General features: G+C 51.5%; 1 protein-coding gene across 1 annotated transcript in view; it reads left to right on the top strand.

The window, feature by feature from the left end:
* Positions 1-880: 880 nt before the first annotated feature.
* The window catches only part of LOC311368755 (collagen alpha-1(XXV) chain-like), a gene marked incomplete at its 3' end in the record, with an annotated part of 74,967 nt that continues 56,810 nt past the window's right edge, over positions 881-19,037 (top strand). Inside the window, exons 1-2 of the mRNA XM_084487537.1 lie at positions 881-1,255; positions 1,415-1,487. Coding sequence (XP_084343663.1) covers positions 1,004-1,255; positions 1,415-1,487 — 325 coding nt within the window. The 5' untranslated portion in view covers positions 881-1,003. The remainder of the gene's footprint in view (positions 1,256-1,414; positions 1,488-19,037) is intronic.

The raw sequence follows: 19,037 nt of genomic DNA, 5'->3' as shown, positions 1-19,037 counted from the left end.
TCACTTGTTCATCCCAAAAGCTAATCTAAATCACAAGGTGACCAACAGGTGGCGCCATTCGGTTACATTAGCGACATCCGCGCTTGTGATAAATATTATTTTTGATATTAATATATATAATATAATCGATTAATATGAAAAAATTTAATATAAAAAAATTAAAATAAAAAATAATCAATTCCCAGGACCTTTGACCTCGTCCGCAGACCTTCTCAGGTCAATGCTTCTTCCTCTCTGATTGGTCGGTTTGTTTGTGAAACACGAGGTTGGACCAAAGCCAAACAACAAGACGTACTGGAAGCTCATGTCGGAGAACTTCGAATAACAAGTTCACGCTGGACTTTAACTAAAAAGGCAGTTATCGCGATACAAACCCATGCACCTTATTGCAAGAAAAAACGTTTTAGTTGAACAGCCCTTATTCAGTGGTTGCACGGTGCATCCCAGTAAGAGCTGGAAACAGCCAATCCAATATGTCAATGAGCCCGGACACATTTGTAGGCGTGTTGTTGCTGCATGCAATCACCGAGAGGAGCATATGTCTGCAGTATCCCCCATTCACTCTCTCCCTCTCTCTCTCGCTCCTTCTCTCTCTACCCTGCACGTTGCCGCATCCCACCGCTTTCTATGTCATTTTGCATTTGATACTTTGGATAACTGCGCTTCGCCCCACGCATTGAACGTGTGAGCAACAAGTTTGCAGGACCGACAGAAAGCCAAACTGCACGGAGCGCCTCGTCCTGGCACCTGGCTGCACGGAGAAGGGGGGATCTGTGTCTCTCGGTGGGAGACCAGCCACTTAGCTGTCGCTGTCACCCAAACCCAAGTCCCTGGACGTGACGCGTCGTGGTGGCGCAGGCACACGGCACATACGCGTAATTGCGCGCCGTCATTTCGTGACTCAGTGGCCGATGCATGAGTGTAGGTGTTTTCCTCTCTCTGCATAGTTTAAAGGTAGTTATAGTTGCATCGTGCGGACTGGAGCGTCTTACTGCGTGTAGAAATGGAGAGAGAAGCGCCTCTTCAGAAGCGGCAGAATCCGCGCACAGCGGTGCTGAGCGTCTTCTCGTCTCTATGTTCCGTGGCGTCCATTGCGTTTTGCGTGTTTCTGAGTATCAACACGTCTGATGTCACCCGCCGGATTGTGGATTTGGAGAGTAGGAACGGTGAGCCCACTTTGATCCATCCCGTGGGCTACTCGGTGGACGATTTGAACGTATTGATTCGAGACAGAGTGGACGAGCTGCTGTCACAGGTGAGCCTGGTCCTATACGCTGTTTACTTTGAGAATGTTGCATTGCATGCATGCACTAGCATTACAGTTAACGGTCGTCTGCAGGTTTAACCTCAGTGCGTCTGTTGCACCACTAGTGCTTGTGAATCAATGCAAACAATCCTTGTTTTGACGTTTCAGCGCTCCTATGAAAACCTTGCGAAGATTCGGATTGCACGCCAAGCGGACACCACCGAGTGCAACTGCCCCCCAGGTACAGAACTAACGTATTAACATTCATTCATTCATTGCAATGAGGTTTGGACGTTTGTTTGTATTCGTTTGGGGATTTGCAACGTTTCTTCTACTTTTCTGCAGGTGCAATAATGAATGAATGAAATTATATGAAATGGTGAATGTATAGTCTGTGTATTCTGTGCAACCGATTGCTGAGTCTTCGTGTGTTTACCGAGGATGTGTTTTTTTATTTGAAGTGCGAAAGAATTACCTAACCAGCGGAGCCCTGGCTACTCAAAACATACACAGATTCACAGATGCGCATCTTCTCTAAACCTGAACATCAGCCCTTCCACCGCCAGATGGAGACATTAGTTCCAAGCTATAATAAGGCATCTTGTATTAGGACATGATTACGTTTTCACCGGGTGGTCAACGATTTTAAAAAGAGCTGTTGAATATCAAACACGCCGAAAAGATTCCAGCACACTACTTGTAATGTATTTTTCAGACGGAAATCAAAAGTGTCATAAGTAGCTTTCAATTAACCTTGAGTGACAGGTTTGTCTGGCCGAGTCCTGTCGATACAAAAGCATCGTTCCAACGCCTGGTTGGATATTACACACACAAACAAAGCACGTGTAGAATCATCCAGGGATGATTTCACTTGGAGCCGGCACCAAACTTGATCCCAGTGCAACAATACAAAGTGTATCTAAAGGAGCTGCTCTCAGGGTCCGGTGGCTCTGGAGTGGTGAGATTCACCTCCATGCTCTCCACCTGGGAGATGGTTCTCCAAGACGTGTCCTCAACTGGTCCTTAACATTTACATTCAGGGCGTTTAGCAGACGCTTTTATCCAAAGCGACTTACATTAAGTACATTTGTCAGAATAAACAGAAACAACAACATATCTCTGTGGGTACAGTAAGGATGTTCATAGAACCAAGTGCCAAGCACTAACCATCACTAGGTTAACCCATTCCCCGTATACAACAGAGATAGCTAGGATAAGACTCTACACAATGCTAATTACTATTTATAAGTGCCAGGACGCATTACATACAATAAGTGTGTAAGCGGTCAGTCCAGTGAACTCGGGTTAGGATCCAGCTCCATACTGAGCCGTCACTCTGCAGCGTTCAACAGAATCTCCTGCGTCCCGTGCGAGGGGTCCGGGCGGGTTCCTCCGCAGAGACCCTCACGTGCCACTGGCTCCCGAGTCGGGGGGTTGTCTGCTCTAATGATCCGGACGCACCGCTGGTATTAAGTGCGTTGAGCCCCTTCGTAAGCGTGCCACTTTCTCCCCCAAATCCCCATCATGTGTCTTCCATTTATTCCCCCTCTTCTCCCACTGCGGCGCGGCATGGTGCAGAAATCAAACAATGAGAGCGCTTCACGTCGACCGAAGCGCAACAACGGTTGAGCCGAGACGCCGGCCGGCTTGCTATTGGAAACTGGCAAAGAGGGCGACCTCTCAATTAGTATTAACGCGAGTATCACTGCCATGTTGTGAGTATTGTAATTGTTCCTGAGGCGCAGGGCCTCCACGGCCGGGCCTGGGCCTAGTGTGTTGACGTTGGCCTGCAGCACGGAGGCTTTTGTAGGCCAGGGGTATTTATACTCGCTCTGAGCGCCTCAATGGACGTGCTCCTATTTACCCTGGCTCCCGCCGCTGTGATAGCCACGGGCCAGGCGGTGATATGGCTCGGTTTCCCACAGAGCCCTCTGCATTACCGTCAAAGGGGAGACTACAGCGGAGGGGGTGGGGGGGCGATAAACGCCCGACCCGTCACCTCTGTGAAGCCAGCGTTCCAGATGCCGTCGTGATGTATTTGAGCTCATGAGTTTGTGTACATGGTTTGTTATCACATCATTTTTTTTGTTGTTTTACTTTTGCCCTCTAACGAACTCGCTCTCTCTCTCTAATAATGTCTTTGTCTCCCAGGGTGTCTCTACTTTTCTCGCCTGCTGGTGGGGCGATAAGGTTGTTTGTCTCGTAATTATCAGACTGCACGTGGGCGGGTGGGGGGGTAGTGGAGATGAAAGGGGGGCGAATCGTGTGTGTGTGTGTGTGTGTGTGTGTGTGTGTGTGTGTGTGTGTGTGTGTGTGTGTGTGTGTGTGTGCGTGTGCGTGTGTGGGGCCCCGGGGCCCGGCGTGTTTTTCATGGAATGCCGATGAATAATAATGCCCGGCCAGCATATAACAACGCGGCACTTTCTCCCTGTTTACTCGCCCCGGCGACTCGCAGCGCTCTCTCTCGCTCTCTCCCTCGCGTTGCTCGCCGCGCTGACACACCGCTCCCAGGAACCACTCTGTAGGAACCGCAGAGCTCCAGACGGCTGGATGCTCACTTGAGAAGCGGGCAGCGATTCAGATGAATATGCAAATGTGGTGTTTTTCCCTTCCCTGGGAGAATTATTCGTGTTATCGGTGTTGACAATACAACCATGTGTGTCTGTTATTTGATGTGGCGTTCTCTGACTGGTGCTGCTGATGCTTGATGGTTTTATTTCTTAGGACGTTCACATCAATCCGAAAAAACAACAACAACAAAAAAAAAAAACGATGATTGACAGCTGAGTGCATCAATCCCTGGGAAGAACTTAATCCCTCCTCCTCTGTTGCCGTGGGATGCTCCCAGTGGCCGGGCACATTGACAGTGGAGCCGATGGCCTTGGGTCTATAAGCCACACGGCCCAAACAGCTCATTAATTAGTGACACACAAAAACCAGCCCCTTGTGTGGTTTGAGCTCGTAGCCCGTCAATGGCCGTGTGATTAGTGAGCGCTAGGTTAAGCTAAGCAGACTCCCAGCTCGCCATCGCTACCAGCTGGTTTGGGTTAGCGGGGAAACCCACGGCCAGTGCCACGGACATGGTGGGGAGACTGGTGCACAGTGGGGGGGCATCCTGGTCACTGGTGTGACCTGTGGCTTGTTTGAAAAAGGGTGTGTGTGTGTGTGTGTGTGTGTGTGTGTGTGTGTGTGTGTGTGTGTGTGTGTGTGTGTGTGTGTGTGTGTGTGTGTGTGTGTGTGTGTGTGTGTGTGAAGAGAGGAAGCGGAAATGTTTGCAGTTTGCTTGCCGGGGGGTTTGCTTTGTATCCATTGCTGGGAAGTGGTTTAAAAAATGAGCATTCAGTGCTCGTTTGCCGTTGTACGTCTATTTATAGAAACGGAGCGTTCTTTGAAATGGCTGTGCCCGCAAACTTTACTTTCGCCTTCATCTGAGGTGCGTTGGTGAATGTGACAGCGCGCGTCGCAGGGAGATGTGACGCTGAATTGTTTACACATCTTTCTTTAGTTTTTCATTGGGATTCGGTTTAGCAACCTGGCAGTCTTTGGTGTAGCTTTGACGCTGCATTTTCATTCAGGGGGGAGAAAAGAGAGAAAAATGGCAACAAAGTGGAGGGGAGGAGGGGAGGAGGGGTGGGCTTATGTCAGAAGAGTGACTCACTTGTTCATCTACTGTATCTCCCCCCTGAGGGGGCGTTCTAGAAATATGGCGGTAATGGCGTGACTTGTATGGGCATGACTTATACGGGAGCTGTCCAAACGGTGCACTGCACTCTCGTTGACGGCACCGCCGGCGAAAGAAAACGAGGGAATGGAGGCAAGGAACGGACATGGGCCACTCACCCTCCGCAGGAAACCCACGCAGGAGCCGTGACCGGCCGCCATGCCCCTTAGTCTGCCGGCCAGCGACTTGAATCTGAGGACCAGGCAATGCTGCCGGTCTGGGGCTCCTGGTCTCTGTCTCTCAATCTCTGTGTCTCTCAGTCTCTGTGTCTCTCTGTGTCTCTCTGTGTCTCTCTGTCTCTCTGTCTCTCTGTCTCTGTGTCTCTCTGTGGTGTCTGTCACTTCCGTGACCGAAGGACGGCACACCAAACCCCGCCGTCTTTCATTCCCTAGTTCTGAAACATACGCTTGGTATTGACCTAAAGTTGTCGGGCAGGCGTTGAGATGTAGTTTTCAGTGTGGCTCTACTTCGTCGGGCTCCGTGTCCATCTGCATGTGGTGTTTTGGCAGAAGTTGACGTTGATTTGTTTGGTTGCCATCGTGTCATCATCAGCGGTCTGATCTGTGCCCTATTCGGGGACAAAAGGAAGGGTGGCTTCTTGTTTAAATATGGAAACGTCAGTAGCATCATCTGGGAGGCGGTCGGCGGCCGTCCCTGAGTCTATCGGCCTATTGATCGAGGAACTCAAAGAGGACTTGTCTCAGCAGTGACACGGCGGCTTCCCGGGTCGTGACCTTTGTCCCTGTGCGGTTGGGACCCTTGGTTGCCCCTTCCTCTTCAAGGCCACAGTGTCTCCACCGCGCTCGTCTGCTCGTTTGGTGGCGGTGGGTGGTGGAGGGTCTCACAAAAGAGCACTCACACACTCTGGGTACAAACGTGTGGGGGGGGGGTTCTCTCTCCCTCTCCCTATGTCTCTGTGTGTGTGTGTGTGTGTGTGTGTGTGTGTGTGTGTGTGTGTGTGTGTGTGTCGAGGTGGTAGAAAGTTCCAGTCAGAAGCCCCTCTGTTGCATGTGACCCCGGCCCTTCCCACGTACACCCCATCCGTCACGGTCCTCATGAAAAAGTTCGGTTCAAAGAGATGTGAGCTTCACATGGGACACGTCCATGAACAGAAAAAGCACCGGGTACATAAGTAGGGCAACACATAGTTTCGGGACCGCATTTTCTACTTTTCTGGGATGAAACCTTGAGAGTATAATCAGACCGCCTTATTATCGCTCCGATGGCCCGTATACAATGTCTCCCGGTCGGGGGCGGACTGTAGGAAGGAAACGAACGCCAGAGTTTCCCCTGCCTACGACTCCATCATCTCCCGAAGGTCAGCCCATGGAACTAAAACTCAGGTTTCCCCCGCGCCGTCTGTCGAGCCAAACTCGCCGTCTGTCAAGCCAAACTCGCCGTCCCTCCGCCCTCTGAGGGAGGGAATCACCCAGACGCCCCCCTGCCCTCGCCCGCATGGGATCGCGTCTTATTTCCAGTGGAAGCTTTTCCAGAATTCAAATCAAGAGCGAGGGCTCGTCGAACGGGACACGCGCGTGCACCACCACTGCCACCACCGCCGTTGTCACGGAAACCTTCCGACGAGGAGGGGGGGGGGGGGGGGGGCGGGGGAGGGGGGAGAACAGGCACCCCTCGTCAACCACCAACCCACCCCCAATCTCTCCCCCCAGTCTGTGGCTTGGCACCCCTGGGGTTTTCTGCCACAGCACGGATGGAGGGTGGGTGGTGGTGGTGGTGGGGGTGGTGGGGGTGGGTGGGTGTTGAAGGGTGTGGCACAGATGCTGCCGATCTGCTCTCCGTCAGGCTAATGGGAGCGGGCACTATGACTGCAGAAAGTGCCTCATGTTGTGCGAGGTGGTAACGGTGCCAGTCCGGGCCTGACATGAAACGAATGGCGAATAAACGCAGGAATAAACGCACGCGAGCATCCACACACACACCCCTGAAACGGCCCTTCAGTCATGCAGTCGCTCATTTAAAGCTGTTTGTCAGGTTCTGTATGGGCGGGGCGGGATGTTGTAGGGGCTGCTCTGCAATGGGACTCCCAGCCATAAGGTCCTGGGTTCGATCCCCATGTTCGCATGAGGGAGCCTTGAGACCCTCAAGGACATGCACCTCAAGTCACACGCTAAATGAAAAAATGGCGATGTGGGAGTGTGTGTGGATGATGGCTGGTTGAAGCAGCCTCACCTGGGCCAGTCTGATTGGACTCTGGGGCTGGGTGAGGCTGCAATCCTGTTGTGCGTTGAGCAATCAGTGTGCACAGGTTAAACCAGCCGTCATCCACGCGCCCTCAGAGAGATCTCATGCATGGAGCCCCAGCGCCTTATCTCCCGAACATCGCCTCTTGAATCGTCGGTCGACGGCGTCTTTGTGCTTCAGGGGTATCTATCGGTGGCACTCGAACCACAGGTTTCTCCGCGGTCTGCTCTTAAACCCTCTGCCCCGAAGAGACCCCCTCCCCCCCATCTCAAGGGTCTATCTGACGAGGAGGAGGAGGAGGAGGAGGAGGGGAGAAACAGCTGTGAAGCCTCCAGCTCGGCCAAACTCTCTCTCTGGTCGGGGTGAGAGAGAGAGAGAGAGCCTTTACACTTTAATTCAATCAGCCGGTCATTGGATACGGGCCGTCCAGACGGCTGGTTAAGGCGGAGCGCTCCCTACCTCCGCCTGATAAGTGGAGCCAGTGCTCCACATGTCAGGCGGCCAGGAATAGCTTCGTCTAATTTCCGCTTTTAGACGGATAATGGCACTTGTCTCAGACACGCCGCTCGGAGGGGTGTGTGTGTGTGTGTGTGTGTGTGTGTGTGTGTGTGTGTGTGTGTGTGTGTGTGTGTGTGTGTGTGTGTGTGTGTGTGTGTGTGTGTGTGTGTGTGTGTGTGTGTGTCAGACCATAACCTTGACTGGATTCAGATGAATGACTAAAGCCAGCATCACACTCCTACACACACTGCCTATTCAAAAGAGTAATAGGCCAGGTAACGGCCCTTGCTTGATATGACACTCGACTGTAATTCTATTTTATAGCGCACTGGGCTAAACATTTGGACAAGGAAAGGTCAAGCACATTGCGCAAAAACTCGTAGCCCAATATACATGTGTTATAGTCACTGTGATGATTCTCGTGGGACTAGCTTTACACACATTGTCCAGTAATGATGTCTCCGTGTGAAACAAACCATTTGGCTGTTATGACCTCTGTGGAATTGTAAACGTGTCTCAATGCCCACTTCTACTGAATACAAGTTATTGGTTGCTACAACAGTGACCACGCCTTGATGCCAGCTGTCAATTCAAGCCTTTGAATTCCTGTGGCTGAGCTCTAATTAGTTAATTGTGTTCACCTGTTGAGTTCCACCTCTTGTCTATAAGGGCCGTTACTAGTACAGGACATGTGATATGATATTTGAACACATAAGCCTCTTTATGGAGTTGTTTCTATTGGAGAAATCCACTGATAATTTCCCTTCCTTTGAGTGATTCAATTTGAACATCGAAAGAGTTTTGGTCAGGCTTTGTGGCTCAAGTTCATAGGCTACTTTATTTTTTACCTTTTTGATCATCTTGGATCGCAGAACTCCTGGGAGGAGACGGCACAAGAAACCAACAACTAAAACTAGAAGAGTTACGCCTCGTTTTGCTATGGAGATATTCAACCAAATCGAAACGCATTGGGGGCGAGTGGAGGTAGCTTTCAGAAAGGGATGTCCTCGACCTTGAGAGACTAATTACCCTCGACCCAATCTCAACCCCCTGCTGAGCAGCAGAACCTTTTACTGGTGAATACCCAGAGGCATAGATTACAGGGAACAGACGTTGTTACCTCACGACACCAGGGCGGGAGGGTCGGCTTTCTCTCGCAGGAGGGATTCACCTTGACTAAATCGTAGACGGTGGCAGGATTCAGCACAGCCTAATTGTTAATCTATCCATGTTGTTTTGTACTTTTCCCCTAATATGTGAAGGTGGGTTGGGGCGGGGCGGAGCTCCCGATACCAAGGTTCATGTTTGATTTATACAGAGGGAGTGGTGGAATAAAGTTGAATGTAGAATATTGCGACTTATAGGCGGTAAATCAAGGCTCAGCGGACCACATTATGAACCAGAAGGAAACACTGACCTTGTTCCTTCTATTCTTCTATTCTTCTGTTCTTTCCGGTGTTTAGGTGTGTGTGTGTGTGTGTGTGTGTGTGTGTGTGTGTGTGTGTGTGTGTGTGTGTGTGTGTGTGTGTGTGTGTGTGTGTGTGTGTGTGTGTGTGTGTGTGTGTGTGTGTGTGTGTGTCAAACGGAGCGGATATGAGGCCGCGTCAGAGAGGTGTTGGCTGAGGTTCGGCGGCACGCTGCTGACAGGGGTCAGAGGTCAGGGCCGGTACCTACCCCCGCAGTGCCAACAAACACAACCTGTTTCAGTTGTTGACTCGAGGCAGTCGGTGGATTGTGTGGGAGTGCACAACCTCCAGAATCTCAAGTTGGTCTGGAAAATAAAAGACCCCCGTCCCCGCAGCTTCTCGACTCTTCAATCATACAGTTTTTACGGCCCAATCCTGTACATTATAGCTAGCTAGACAGCTAAAGCTATAGCTAGATAGCGTAGCAGGAACAAAATGGCGTCCTTTAACAGCTCTCTCTCTCTCCGTCTCCTGAGTTTGGCCCTCCCCCTCCTCCAGGTACCGCTCCCCTCTGGCCAGTTCTCAACGTTAACGCACGCGCGCGCCAACGTCAACAGGACAGGAAACGGAGGACTAACAGCTAACAGCTAACAGCTCAGTGACAGACGCCCGCTTCCTGTTGAAAACAAGACTCGCACTAATCCAATAATACGTGAGAAGATGGTTTAACGGGCGATATTAAACCGATACGCACTGGGAACCTGGCGTTGGAGGAGGTGGGGTCGGGGGGGCTGATGGTAGGGGGTTCGCGGTGGTTTGGTGGGGGGGGGGTCAGTGTACACTTTCTTAAATTGAAGGAGGTGGCACCACGTTGGCCTGGATCCCACATTGGGGTCTCGATCCTGGCCCCCCCGAACCTCCGCTGTGGTTAACTGCCCCGTGTGTTGCGGGCGGCGGGCCGACGGAGGTATGCACCGACGTTCGGGTGCAGTCTGGCCGGGGCCAAATAATCGTTCACTTAGCATAACTCATTGGGCTGTGATGTCTGCACAGCGGCTGTCAGGACCCCCCCCCCCCCAAACCCCCCATCCCTCTCCGCTCACTTCAAATGGAGCGCCCCTCCCCGCCCCCTCCCCCCCCCCCCCCTCAGCCACATCCCTCTAACCCTCGCTCTGAAGACAGCCCGGGGAGGACGGGAGGAATGAGACCTGTTTTAACTTCCTCCTCTCTCTCTCTCACTTGCTACCGACTTGCCACCGCGTGAGAAGACGTGTGTTAATGAGTTCGAGTCCCGCCCGCCACAGTAGCGTTTTAAAAAGGGCTCGGGTTCAACAGCAGAGCGTTTGTGTTTTTTCCTTGACATGACTTCCCTCCCCCCACCCACCCTCAAACCACTTCCCACAGCCAAAGGAAGAACATTTCTTTATGAGAAAAACAAACAATTTATTTTTTTATGCATCCAAATTTTATGCGGTGGCGTTCCCGTCCTCATTTGATGCGAACTGACTGAGGGTGGTTCTTCGGTGCCTGCATAACCATGTCTTCAGGCCCCTGTGTGAATACTTTCCTCTGCCTGCTTCGTACTTGCCTCAGTAGCTGTCCAGAGAGACTGTTCAGACTGTGGTATCCTGTGCATTTGATCAATAAAACACTCTGAACTCGCGGTGATGGGGAAGAGTACTGTGTGGCACCTAGTGTGACCAATTAGTCAAGCTCAAATTGAATCCAAATGGAGTCTGTTACGTCCCCCCCTGCACTGTTCCTTCTGATCAGTGTTTTATAGGAACCAGGTGGTCATTGTTACCCAGGTGCAGTTTATGATGATGTTCAAGTCTTTTAAGCATCCAGTGTGCCGGTACGGTTAGGGTCGTGTTGATGTGAGTGTGGCTGGGCGTTCGCTCATAGCCTGTGTGTCTGTGTTTGTGTTGGTTCCGGACAAATGTTTGACACGGTTTCTAATTTTGACCCAGAAAGGCCCCCGTCCTTCTCCCTGGGCCGGAGATGAAACGGCAACGACTTGCTGATGTGCGTTTGTGTATGTTTGTGTACGCGTGTGATGGTGTGCACGTTTACGCATCTGTGGCCTGCCTCTGTTTTCCCCCGCCGTGGCCACACACAGTCGTGTGTCGGAGGTGTAAACGCCGCGGCTGTCCGCAGCAGGTGGGGGCAGCCGGGAGGTCCGCGCTGTCTCGACCCCTAATGACCGGGGGGGGGGGGGGGGCCGCAGACAACATCAACATTTGCAGTCCATATCAAAGCCCCTGGTGTGTGTGTGTGTGTGTGTGTGTGTGTGTGTGTGTGTGTGTGTGTGTGTGTGTGTGTGTGTGTGTGTGTGTGTGTGTGTGTGTGTGTGTGTGTGGCAGCAGAAACTGCTTACACGTCAGGGCTTTTATCCGCGGTGTACAGAATGTGCGAAGGGCTCAAGGTTTTCCCTCGCACCGCATTCTGATGTGGCTCCCATTCCTCCGCCCGGCCGGTCTGTCCCGTCACGAGGCTCCAGGGCCGGGGGACAGAACCCAGAGTCTTGACTGCATCACGGGCAGACTCGGCTCCAAAGGGCGATGTGACAACGTGCCAAGGACAGTCTGTGAATTTGCCCAAACAAAGTCGACGTTTGGTCAATCAGGAGGGCTTTGGTAAAGGCAAAGGAAAAACAACAAAATCGAATGCTAACCACACACACACACACACACACACACACACACACACACACACACACAGCGCCGTAAAAAAGGACAGATGTGTGCGTGCAGAGTCCTAAGCAAACAGGCGTGTGAGCAGCCACTCTGCGACCGTGCAGCCGGGCCTCAGACCAGAGGAAAACCGGTTAACACTGCGACTCGGGAACGTCCACTCTACCCAGAGACGGAATTAGCCGTGGAGGATTCCTTTTTTTCCCTCCCACATCACTCCCAATCCTCCAACGCTACTTTTCTTTTGACGGTTATTTTTCCCACCGCCGAAAGCAAATTAGCAGCATTCCAGCAGAAAGGTGGCACGCCAGCGCAGGGCCTGGCCCGGGGTTTCTGCCGCGGACAGTTGCCCGCCTGTCTGGCTCTCTCGCCCCGCCACTGTTTTTTATTTTTTATTTCTATACGTTTCTTCCCAGCCTCTCTCCTCCCCTCTCTCACACCCTCGGCAGTCTTCCGCCCGCCCGCTGGGGGCGAGGAAGTCGGGCCGCTTCATTAAGCCCGGCGGCGCCCCCCCCCCCCCCCCCCCCCATGTCACTGAGCACAACAGAGCCTCTGTTTCTGCCCACAAATGACACTTAAAAATAATACTGTGCCAGAAGCGCGCCCCCCCGCCTCCCCCCCACCACCCCCCACCAAGCCACAGCTACCGGTTACAAGCCTGGCTGTGCTTTTAATGGGATATTTCTTTTCTTTCTTTAAATGTTTCTGCTTCGGGTGCTAAGTGGTCTGGGAAAAGAAAACATCCCAGTTAGGGTTTTTCTTACAACCGTAATACCCGATTAGGGATTCAAACTGTGGGCCTGCAATTCAAAGAATCGGTTAAAAGCAATTCTAACTAACGCCATTCCCTTCAGATGGTCTTCATCTACTAAACAAAGAGCAAATGTGCCGATCCGGACATTCAACCACGGCGGGTTGTTTAACGGTTTGTCAGACGCTCGTATTGTAAGGAGCCGTCCTCGTCACAGTCCGACCGTGTGCGTAATTACCTCGTAAACTCGGGTTCCAATCAGGAAGTACAAGCATAAGCAGAATATCTGAGCTGGAATAGCGGCAGTCCCCAAAGCACAGGGCAATATTTAGCATTGCATCTGATGATGGATTATGGTAACATATGGCCTCTGCATGTGGCCCCGGTCCAAGATGGTGGATTAGCGCCTTTCTCTGTAAAAGTAATTGGGCGCGGGCATATAGGTGCTCTAAGCTGACACAAGCCATACGGCTCAGACGTTGGAAGACTTCCAGCTCGCAGCGAAATGTATTTCTGAGCCAGACTTTAGCTTAACATGGAATAACAGGAGTTTGAGTCGTTCCACACATGTGTTTGGTGACAGACTTAGCCGGTCATTGTTTTTACAGTTTTTTAGGGGACTTCTACACTGGGCATGTTTTGAATTGAAAGTATCGACTCTCCCGTCCGTGCTGCTAGGACTGATACTCATTACGCTGGTCGGCTGTTTGTCACAGGCTGCATCGCAGGGAATGTTTTCCTTCCGAATCAAGCGTTGCAGAGGCTGATCCACTCCTCCACCCACCCGCCATACCCCCCCATGGGACAGGTGCGTGTCGGCCTCCAGACTGGGGGGTGCGGAGGATTAGGGGAAAGGTGGGAGCAGGCCGGGGATTTGCCGCAAGGCTCTTCCCAGGACTCGTTTGTTTGGCCGAGCCCAACGCAAACCAGATGAGGAGGAGGAGGAGGAGGAGGAGGAGGACGGGGGTGTGGGTGGGGAGGGCTGAGGCCTGGCTCGCCCTCCCCTCCCTCTGCTCCCTCCTCGTTGCTCCTGTGTCGACACCGGAGGCCATCGATGAGATGCAGCCAGCCTGTTGTGTCTGACGTTACCCCGTGGAGGGATAGTGGCTACGGTGTTTTTTGCTGCGGTGTTTTTTTTACTGACACCCGCTCAGACGTTTGTATACAGCGTATGTACTTTAATGCCGGCGAATGGGACACTTCAAGGCTTTATGGAAACTTAAACATTACCCCTTTTTCTTTTGGCTCGTACCCGGGCAACCTGATATATTTGATTACATAATGTGTGATTTGACACAGTTTTGACATGTTTCAAAACCAAACGATACACAGGGTATCAGAGTTGCCCATATTATTGTTGAAATAATGTGTAACGTATCCCTCTACGACAGACACTCAAGACATTCCACCTAAATCACGGCTTTGCCGTTCAGATCAAGGAGACTTTGTAAAAAAAAAGAAAAGAGAAAGTACCTGTATTAGGAATCCTACTCCATCTCACTTTTACGCGGGGTTAAACTGGTAGCCCCCCTTAATCTGGCCCGATCCCACTCTGTTTTCTTTAGGGCTCTCTGAAATGATTTAATGGGCCATTATCAGCCCTCCTATGGCTGGGGTCCTAAAAGCCTGGTATCCTTGTGAGGTCTGCCTCACCGGCGGTGCGCTGGCACTGCGGCAATGGGCTGTTTTATTATTAACCTGAAACACCACAGAGTCGCTCATGTCTGGTCGTGTCCGAGTGGCTCCTCAGCTGGTCCTAGTTTCTTATTCGAGCGTCTATCTGGAGGACAGATGAAGTTCAGGTCTCTCTGGGACAACAAGCTTCATCATGGATGGACTCTCGTCAAGTTTTTTAATCTGTAATGACTTCTGGATCTAAGTTGGCAGTAGCCTTAGTTCCTTGCCTCGTGCCAACTAATAATAACTAAAGTGCATTCAAGTAGGAATTGAGTCGTAATGCATGTTAAGTTCTATTGATATATTTACTGCCAGTGAGATCATCAAGGTGTAATGTACTCCTCTGTGCTGGTAAACCTCTATAAATCCACTCTACGTATCAAACATATTCTTCCCCATCCTGGCTCTGGCCTCTCGATGGCCTCAGGAACCACACTTCACCGTGTATATCAGGTCTTAGCTTCATATCGGTGCTATTCTGAGCGCGTCGAGGGAGATCAAAATGCAAGGTTGCCGCCGCGGCCAGTTGGCATGCCGACCACACAGCCCTCATGAGGTCCCTGGGGACACGCCCGGTCCGGACTCTGGTCTCCGTCTGATGTCTGGAGCGGGCCTTCTGGGGAACATCTCTGTTCTCCCCCCCCCCGCCCCCAACCCCCCAGCCACCCCAGCCAGCTCATTCATCAATCATCATTCATTCATCAATCGCTACCTCTGATGAGGCCCACAAGGGCCTCGATGGGGGTGGCCGCAGATAGCGCCGCCGCCACCCCTCCTCTCCGGACATACATTCTGACAAAACACAAAGGCTGGAAGCTGCCAAAACAAGAGCGATCTCTTTGACCGCCCCACTTGTTGACGCTGTGCTGTGCTCGGAGGAGGACGCGGCCTTTGACCCCCCCGTGTTTAAACTGTGAAGCAGCTGAACAACACTTAAAAGACTCAAATAGAAAACGGTGGGCAACTCTGAGAATTCCAAGCCTGCGCGGTAATGCTGCCAAGGAGGGAAGTGCTGAGGGAAAGGGGAGCCGACTGTTCACAGGTTTGATTGAATAAGAGGAGGAGGGGAGGAGGAGGTCAGTGATACGGCGTATCCAGTGGCACACACTGTAATGGATGCGGGGGGGGGGGGGGCCTTCTGCTCTCCCCGTGACCTTCACTGCGCCAGGAGGGCCGCGGGGGCAGATTCCTGGGTGCACTACGTAGTGCTGGTCTGGGTTTTTTGAGAATAGAACAAAACACGTTCTGCCGTGCGAGCCGCGCGTCCTTTGAGGTTCTGGCGAGGTGGCGGTCAGAGCGAGAGGATTAGCGTCCAGCTGGCGTCGGGGGCCCGTGGATGACCTCGCTCAACTCACCGCGCCCGCTCGCCCTGATGAACGGCGTTGTCCTGTAGCCCACCCCCTGGTAAACGGACTGCATTCACACAGCGCTGTTCTAACCAGTGGCCACTCGAAGCGCTTTACAACGCTGCCTCACGTTCACCCATTCATGCACACATTCACACACCGACGGCGTCGGTGTCCATTATGCAGGGCGACAGCCAGCCGGTCAGGAGCAGTCAGGGTGAGGGCGTCTCGCTCAGGGACCACTCCACACTCAGCTAGGAGGAGCCCGGGGATCGAACTAGCAACCTTCCGGTTACCAGCCGACCCGCTCCACCCCCTAAGCCACACGCCGCCCTTTTGTCCGCCGTTGTTTCGGAGTGAACACTCTCTCCTCGTCCGTGTGTTTTCTTCATGGCTGCTCTCCGTGTTAAAAGTTTCTTGTTTAAAGGATCTGAGGAAAGCAAACGGGAATCAGATGCTAGTTTGCTTCGGTCCGCTCATGAAACGCCCGGAGATGTTGAAGTACTGTTCTGCCTTTCGGCCGAAACCGAACACAGAAGTTAGCCTTCTCTCTGCGTGCGTCCTTTGTTCGGTGCGGTGCAGGCCTTGGCGGGAGCATCGAACCGTTGTGTGGAGCCTGTTAGCATGAGGTGCCCCGGAGCGACAATGCGGAATCCATCTCTTTACTTCTCCTTCAGTCTTCTTCTAACATGCGCTCAACGCCAGTGGTCCCAGAATGCACTGCAGCTCGGTGGGGACTGGTGGATGCCAGTGGTCGCCGCCTTTTTTATTCTCTGTGAAAAGTTTCCCCCTGAATGAGAGCTTGTGGTGAACCGTTTACAATGTGGGTACTATCGCCAACCGTAAGGGAGGAGAGGGGGAGAGAGGGAAGGAAAAAAGGAAAACCCAACATGATGGAATCAATACATCTATTGTTTGTAAACTCCTCCACACTCGACTCTAGAGTCTTCCACCACCACCTCAGAAATGCGGTGTGCACTAAATTGTGTTTGGATGGCAGCTGTCAGCTTGGGGAGCTGAATTAGACCGAGCAGTGATTCCAGTGTTTTCTAGGAAAATGCCTTTGAGAGTGTCGTGTGACGTAGCGCTGGTGACGTCACATCACCTGTTGCTCACCGCGGGGGGGTTGGGGGGGAATTGGGTCTTAACACTCCAACTGACTCCATTAGGGTCTGAGTGATTCAATAAACACCCCCCTATCTCCACTGTCCAGATAGGCATCAGAGACAACAGGGCGCCAACTCAGAGGAAATGCATCGCTGGCAGTGGACGCCGCTATTGAATGTGAATGTGTGTAACACTAACCATCTCCAGAACAGAGGTTAGCCGCACTGTTCACCAGCGTCCGTCTCTCTGTACTCTCACTGTCAGTGAAGTGTGAGTCTGTCTGTTAGCCTCCTGCTTTACAACCACCTTGTGTATTTAAAGCAGGGCTCAGTTCCAATGCGAGGGCTCACGCCCGCAGGCCTTGGGGTAAAGACCCCCCAAAGCCTGTAAACTGGACCATCAAGTCCCACCTGCCCCGGGCATTCCTGGATTTCCCCCCCCCCCCCTCCCGTATATAACCAGCTGGAACAGCCTTCCCCTCATCCACTCCCCCCCCCCACTCCCCCCACCCCAGACCGCAGATTGTATTTGGCTGATTGAACCTTTTCAACAGATGTGAAACGCCAACTGTTTATCTCTGGCATCACCTCGGGCCCTCCGTCTTGCCGAGGCGGCCTCTCATTGCGCTCGGTCTTTCTTAAGCAGCTTCCATTCCCTGCAGCCCAACCCCGCTGCATAGCCCTGATCACCACAGTACCATGCACCTGTCCTCCCCCTTGGCCAACTCTGAAGTGCATAACCACCGGGCTCAGAGTGGATCCCCGGTGCGGTTGAGCTGAAGCTCAGCCCTGTCTGTCACCGAATATCCCGTACTCAAGCGTTTTACTTTTCAAAATAAAAGTGCAAAACGCCACTGGCAGCTCATACATTTTCTGTTTGATTTCCAAAGCCAAGGGCCGTTAACACTGCGGCTCTGGGCTTTGGACGACTGGATTCTCGTCGTATTTAATTAAAACATAAATCATGGCTGGGAGGTGCGAGAACTTCAAAGGTGTTGAGGGAACGGCTCCTCTGTTGAATGAATGGGTGAATCACTTCCACACTGCTTCTGGGGCCTTCAAAGGCGTGAGGATGTATAAATACACTGTTGGTCTGTTTCTTGGGGAGAAGGCTACCAGTCTGTTCAGGTGGATTCCTGCTTTATTATTATTTTTTGCAGTTACATCATTGTATATACTGTATTTATATTTTTTCCGCTGATAATACATAACATTTCCGTACATTTTATGATACAAGGTGTTTGGCCAATGAGACAACCGCTTTGTGAGCTCAGTCTACATTCATCTGGTCAAATCTTGACCTGGTCATGTCTTCTGATTTCCGTCCCTGACCAACAGCGTCCGTGTTTATTCCACTCCTGGGAGTCTGTGTGTGGAAGTGAGACACTTTAGGTGTGTGCTTTTCCACAGAGAAACAACTGGCTGATGTGCACCATGCATTATAGAGGCATCCTGTGTACACACAGCCCGGCTTTGTGGGAATGCATTTCTAGATTGAATTTAATTGAAAATGTATTTTTTTCGAACAAGTAAAGAAAAATAAAAAAATAAGCAATAATAAACAATAAAATAAAATGATGAAACAAGTGGACAGTTACACTTAATAAGTAATTTTTTACAAACAATGAAAACCACAAATGAATATAAGCAGTCTAACACTTTCTTTACCCCTTCGAAAAGGGGTGAGAAGAAGAAAACTTAAACTTGACAACTCTGTCAACTCTGTCTGAGTTGGGTACGAACCAGGTATAGTGGTTACCTTGAATACATTTTATTTTAGTTAGATTGATCTTTTTTTATCTTTGCAACTGTACAGGATTGATCAAAAACCCACCCAGACTTTTCAAATTCACATCGCATCATAGCTATGATATCAATATCAGATCTTAATTGCCCCGTCCTTCTTGACAGCATTTACTCCCCCGAGTCAGATTTATAATTGATGAGCAGCGGTCCACATGAACTCTGCTCTGAGTGACATCAATCTGTCACCGGCCTCAGACCCCCCCCCCAGGCTGTTGAGAGGTCTGGCAGCGTTATGACCTGTGGCTTAGGACAAAGGACACGCCATCAATCACGGAAATGAAAAATAGACCCGGCAGCTGTTTGCGGCGTTGTCACCGGCAACAAGGCAGGGATACGGTGTCGCCAACTGGCACACGGTAATGGCCGACCTCAAGGTGAACGGAACCCATCACCTTCCGCCGATCGGAAACTGATTTGATGGCTCCATGTGACGGCAAAGTGCTTCCGGTATTTATATATATAACAGTTTCAATTGTTTTTTTCCGCTCACTGATGCTGAGTGTGAATACGGTGAGATTAGTCGCTGCTAAAGCCTTTAGTCATAGCATCATGTGTCATAGAGCTGAGGATATGAGTCACTTCTGT

This window comes from Micromesistius poutassou, assembly GCF_964030765.1.
Source record: "Micromesistius poutassou genome assembly, chromosome: 23".
Classification (NCBI taxonomy): domain Eukaryota; kingdom Metazoa; phylum Chordata; class Actinopteri; order Gadiformes; family Gadidae; genus Micromesistius; species Micromesistius poutassou.
Note: the sequence above shows the minus strand (reverse complement) of the source record. Positions and strands in the feature narration are given on the sequence as shown.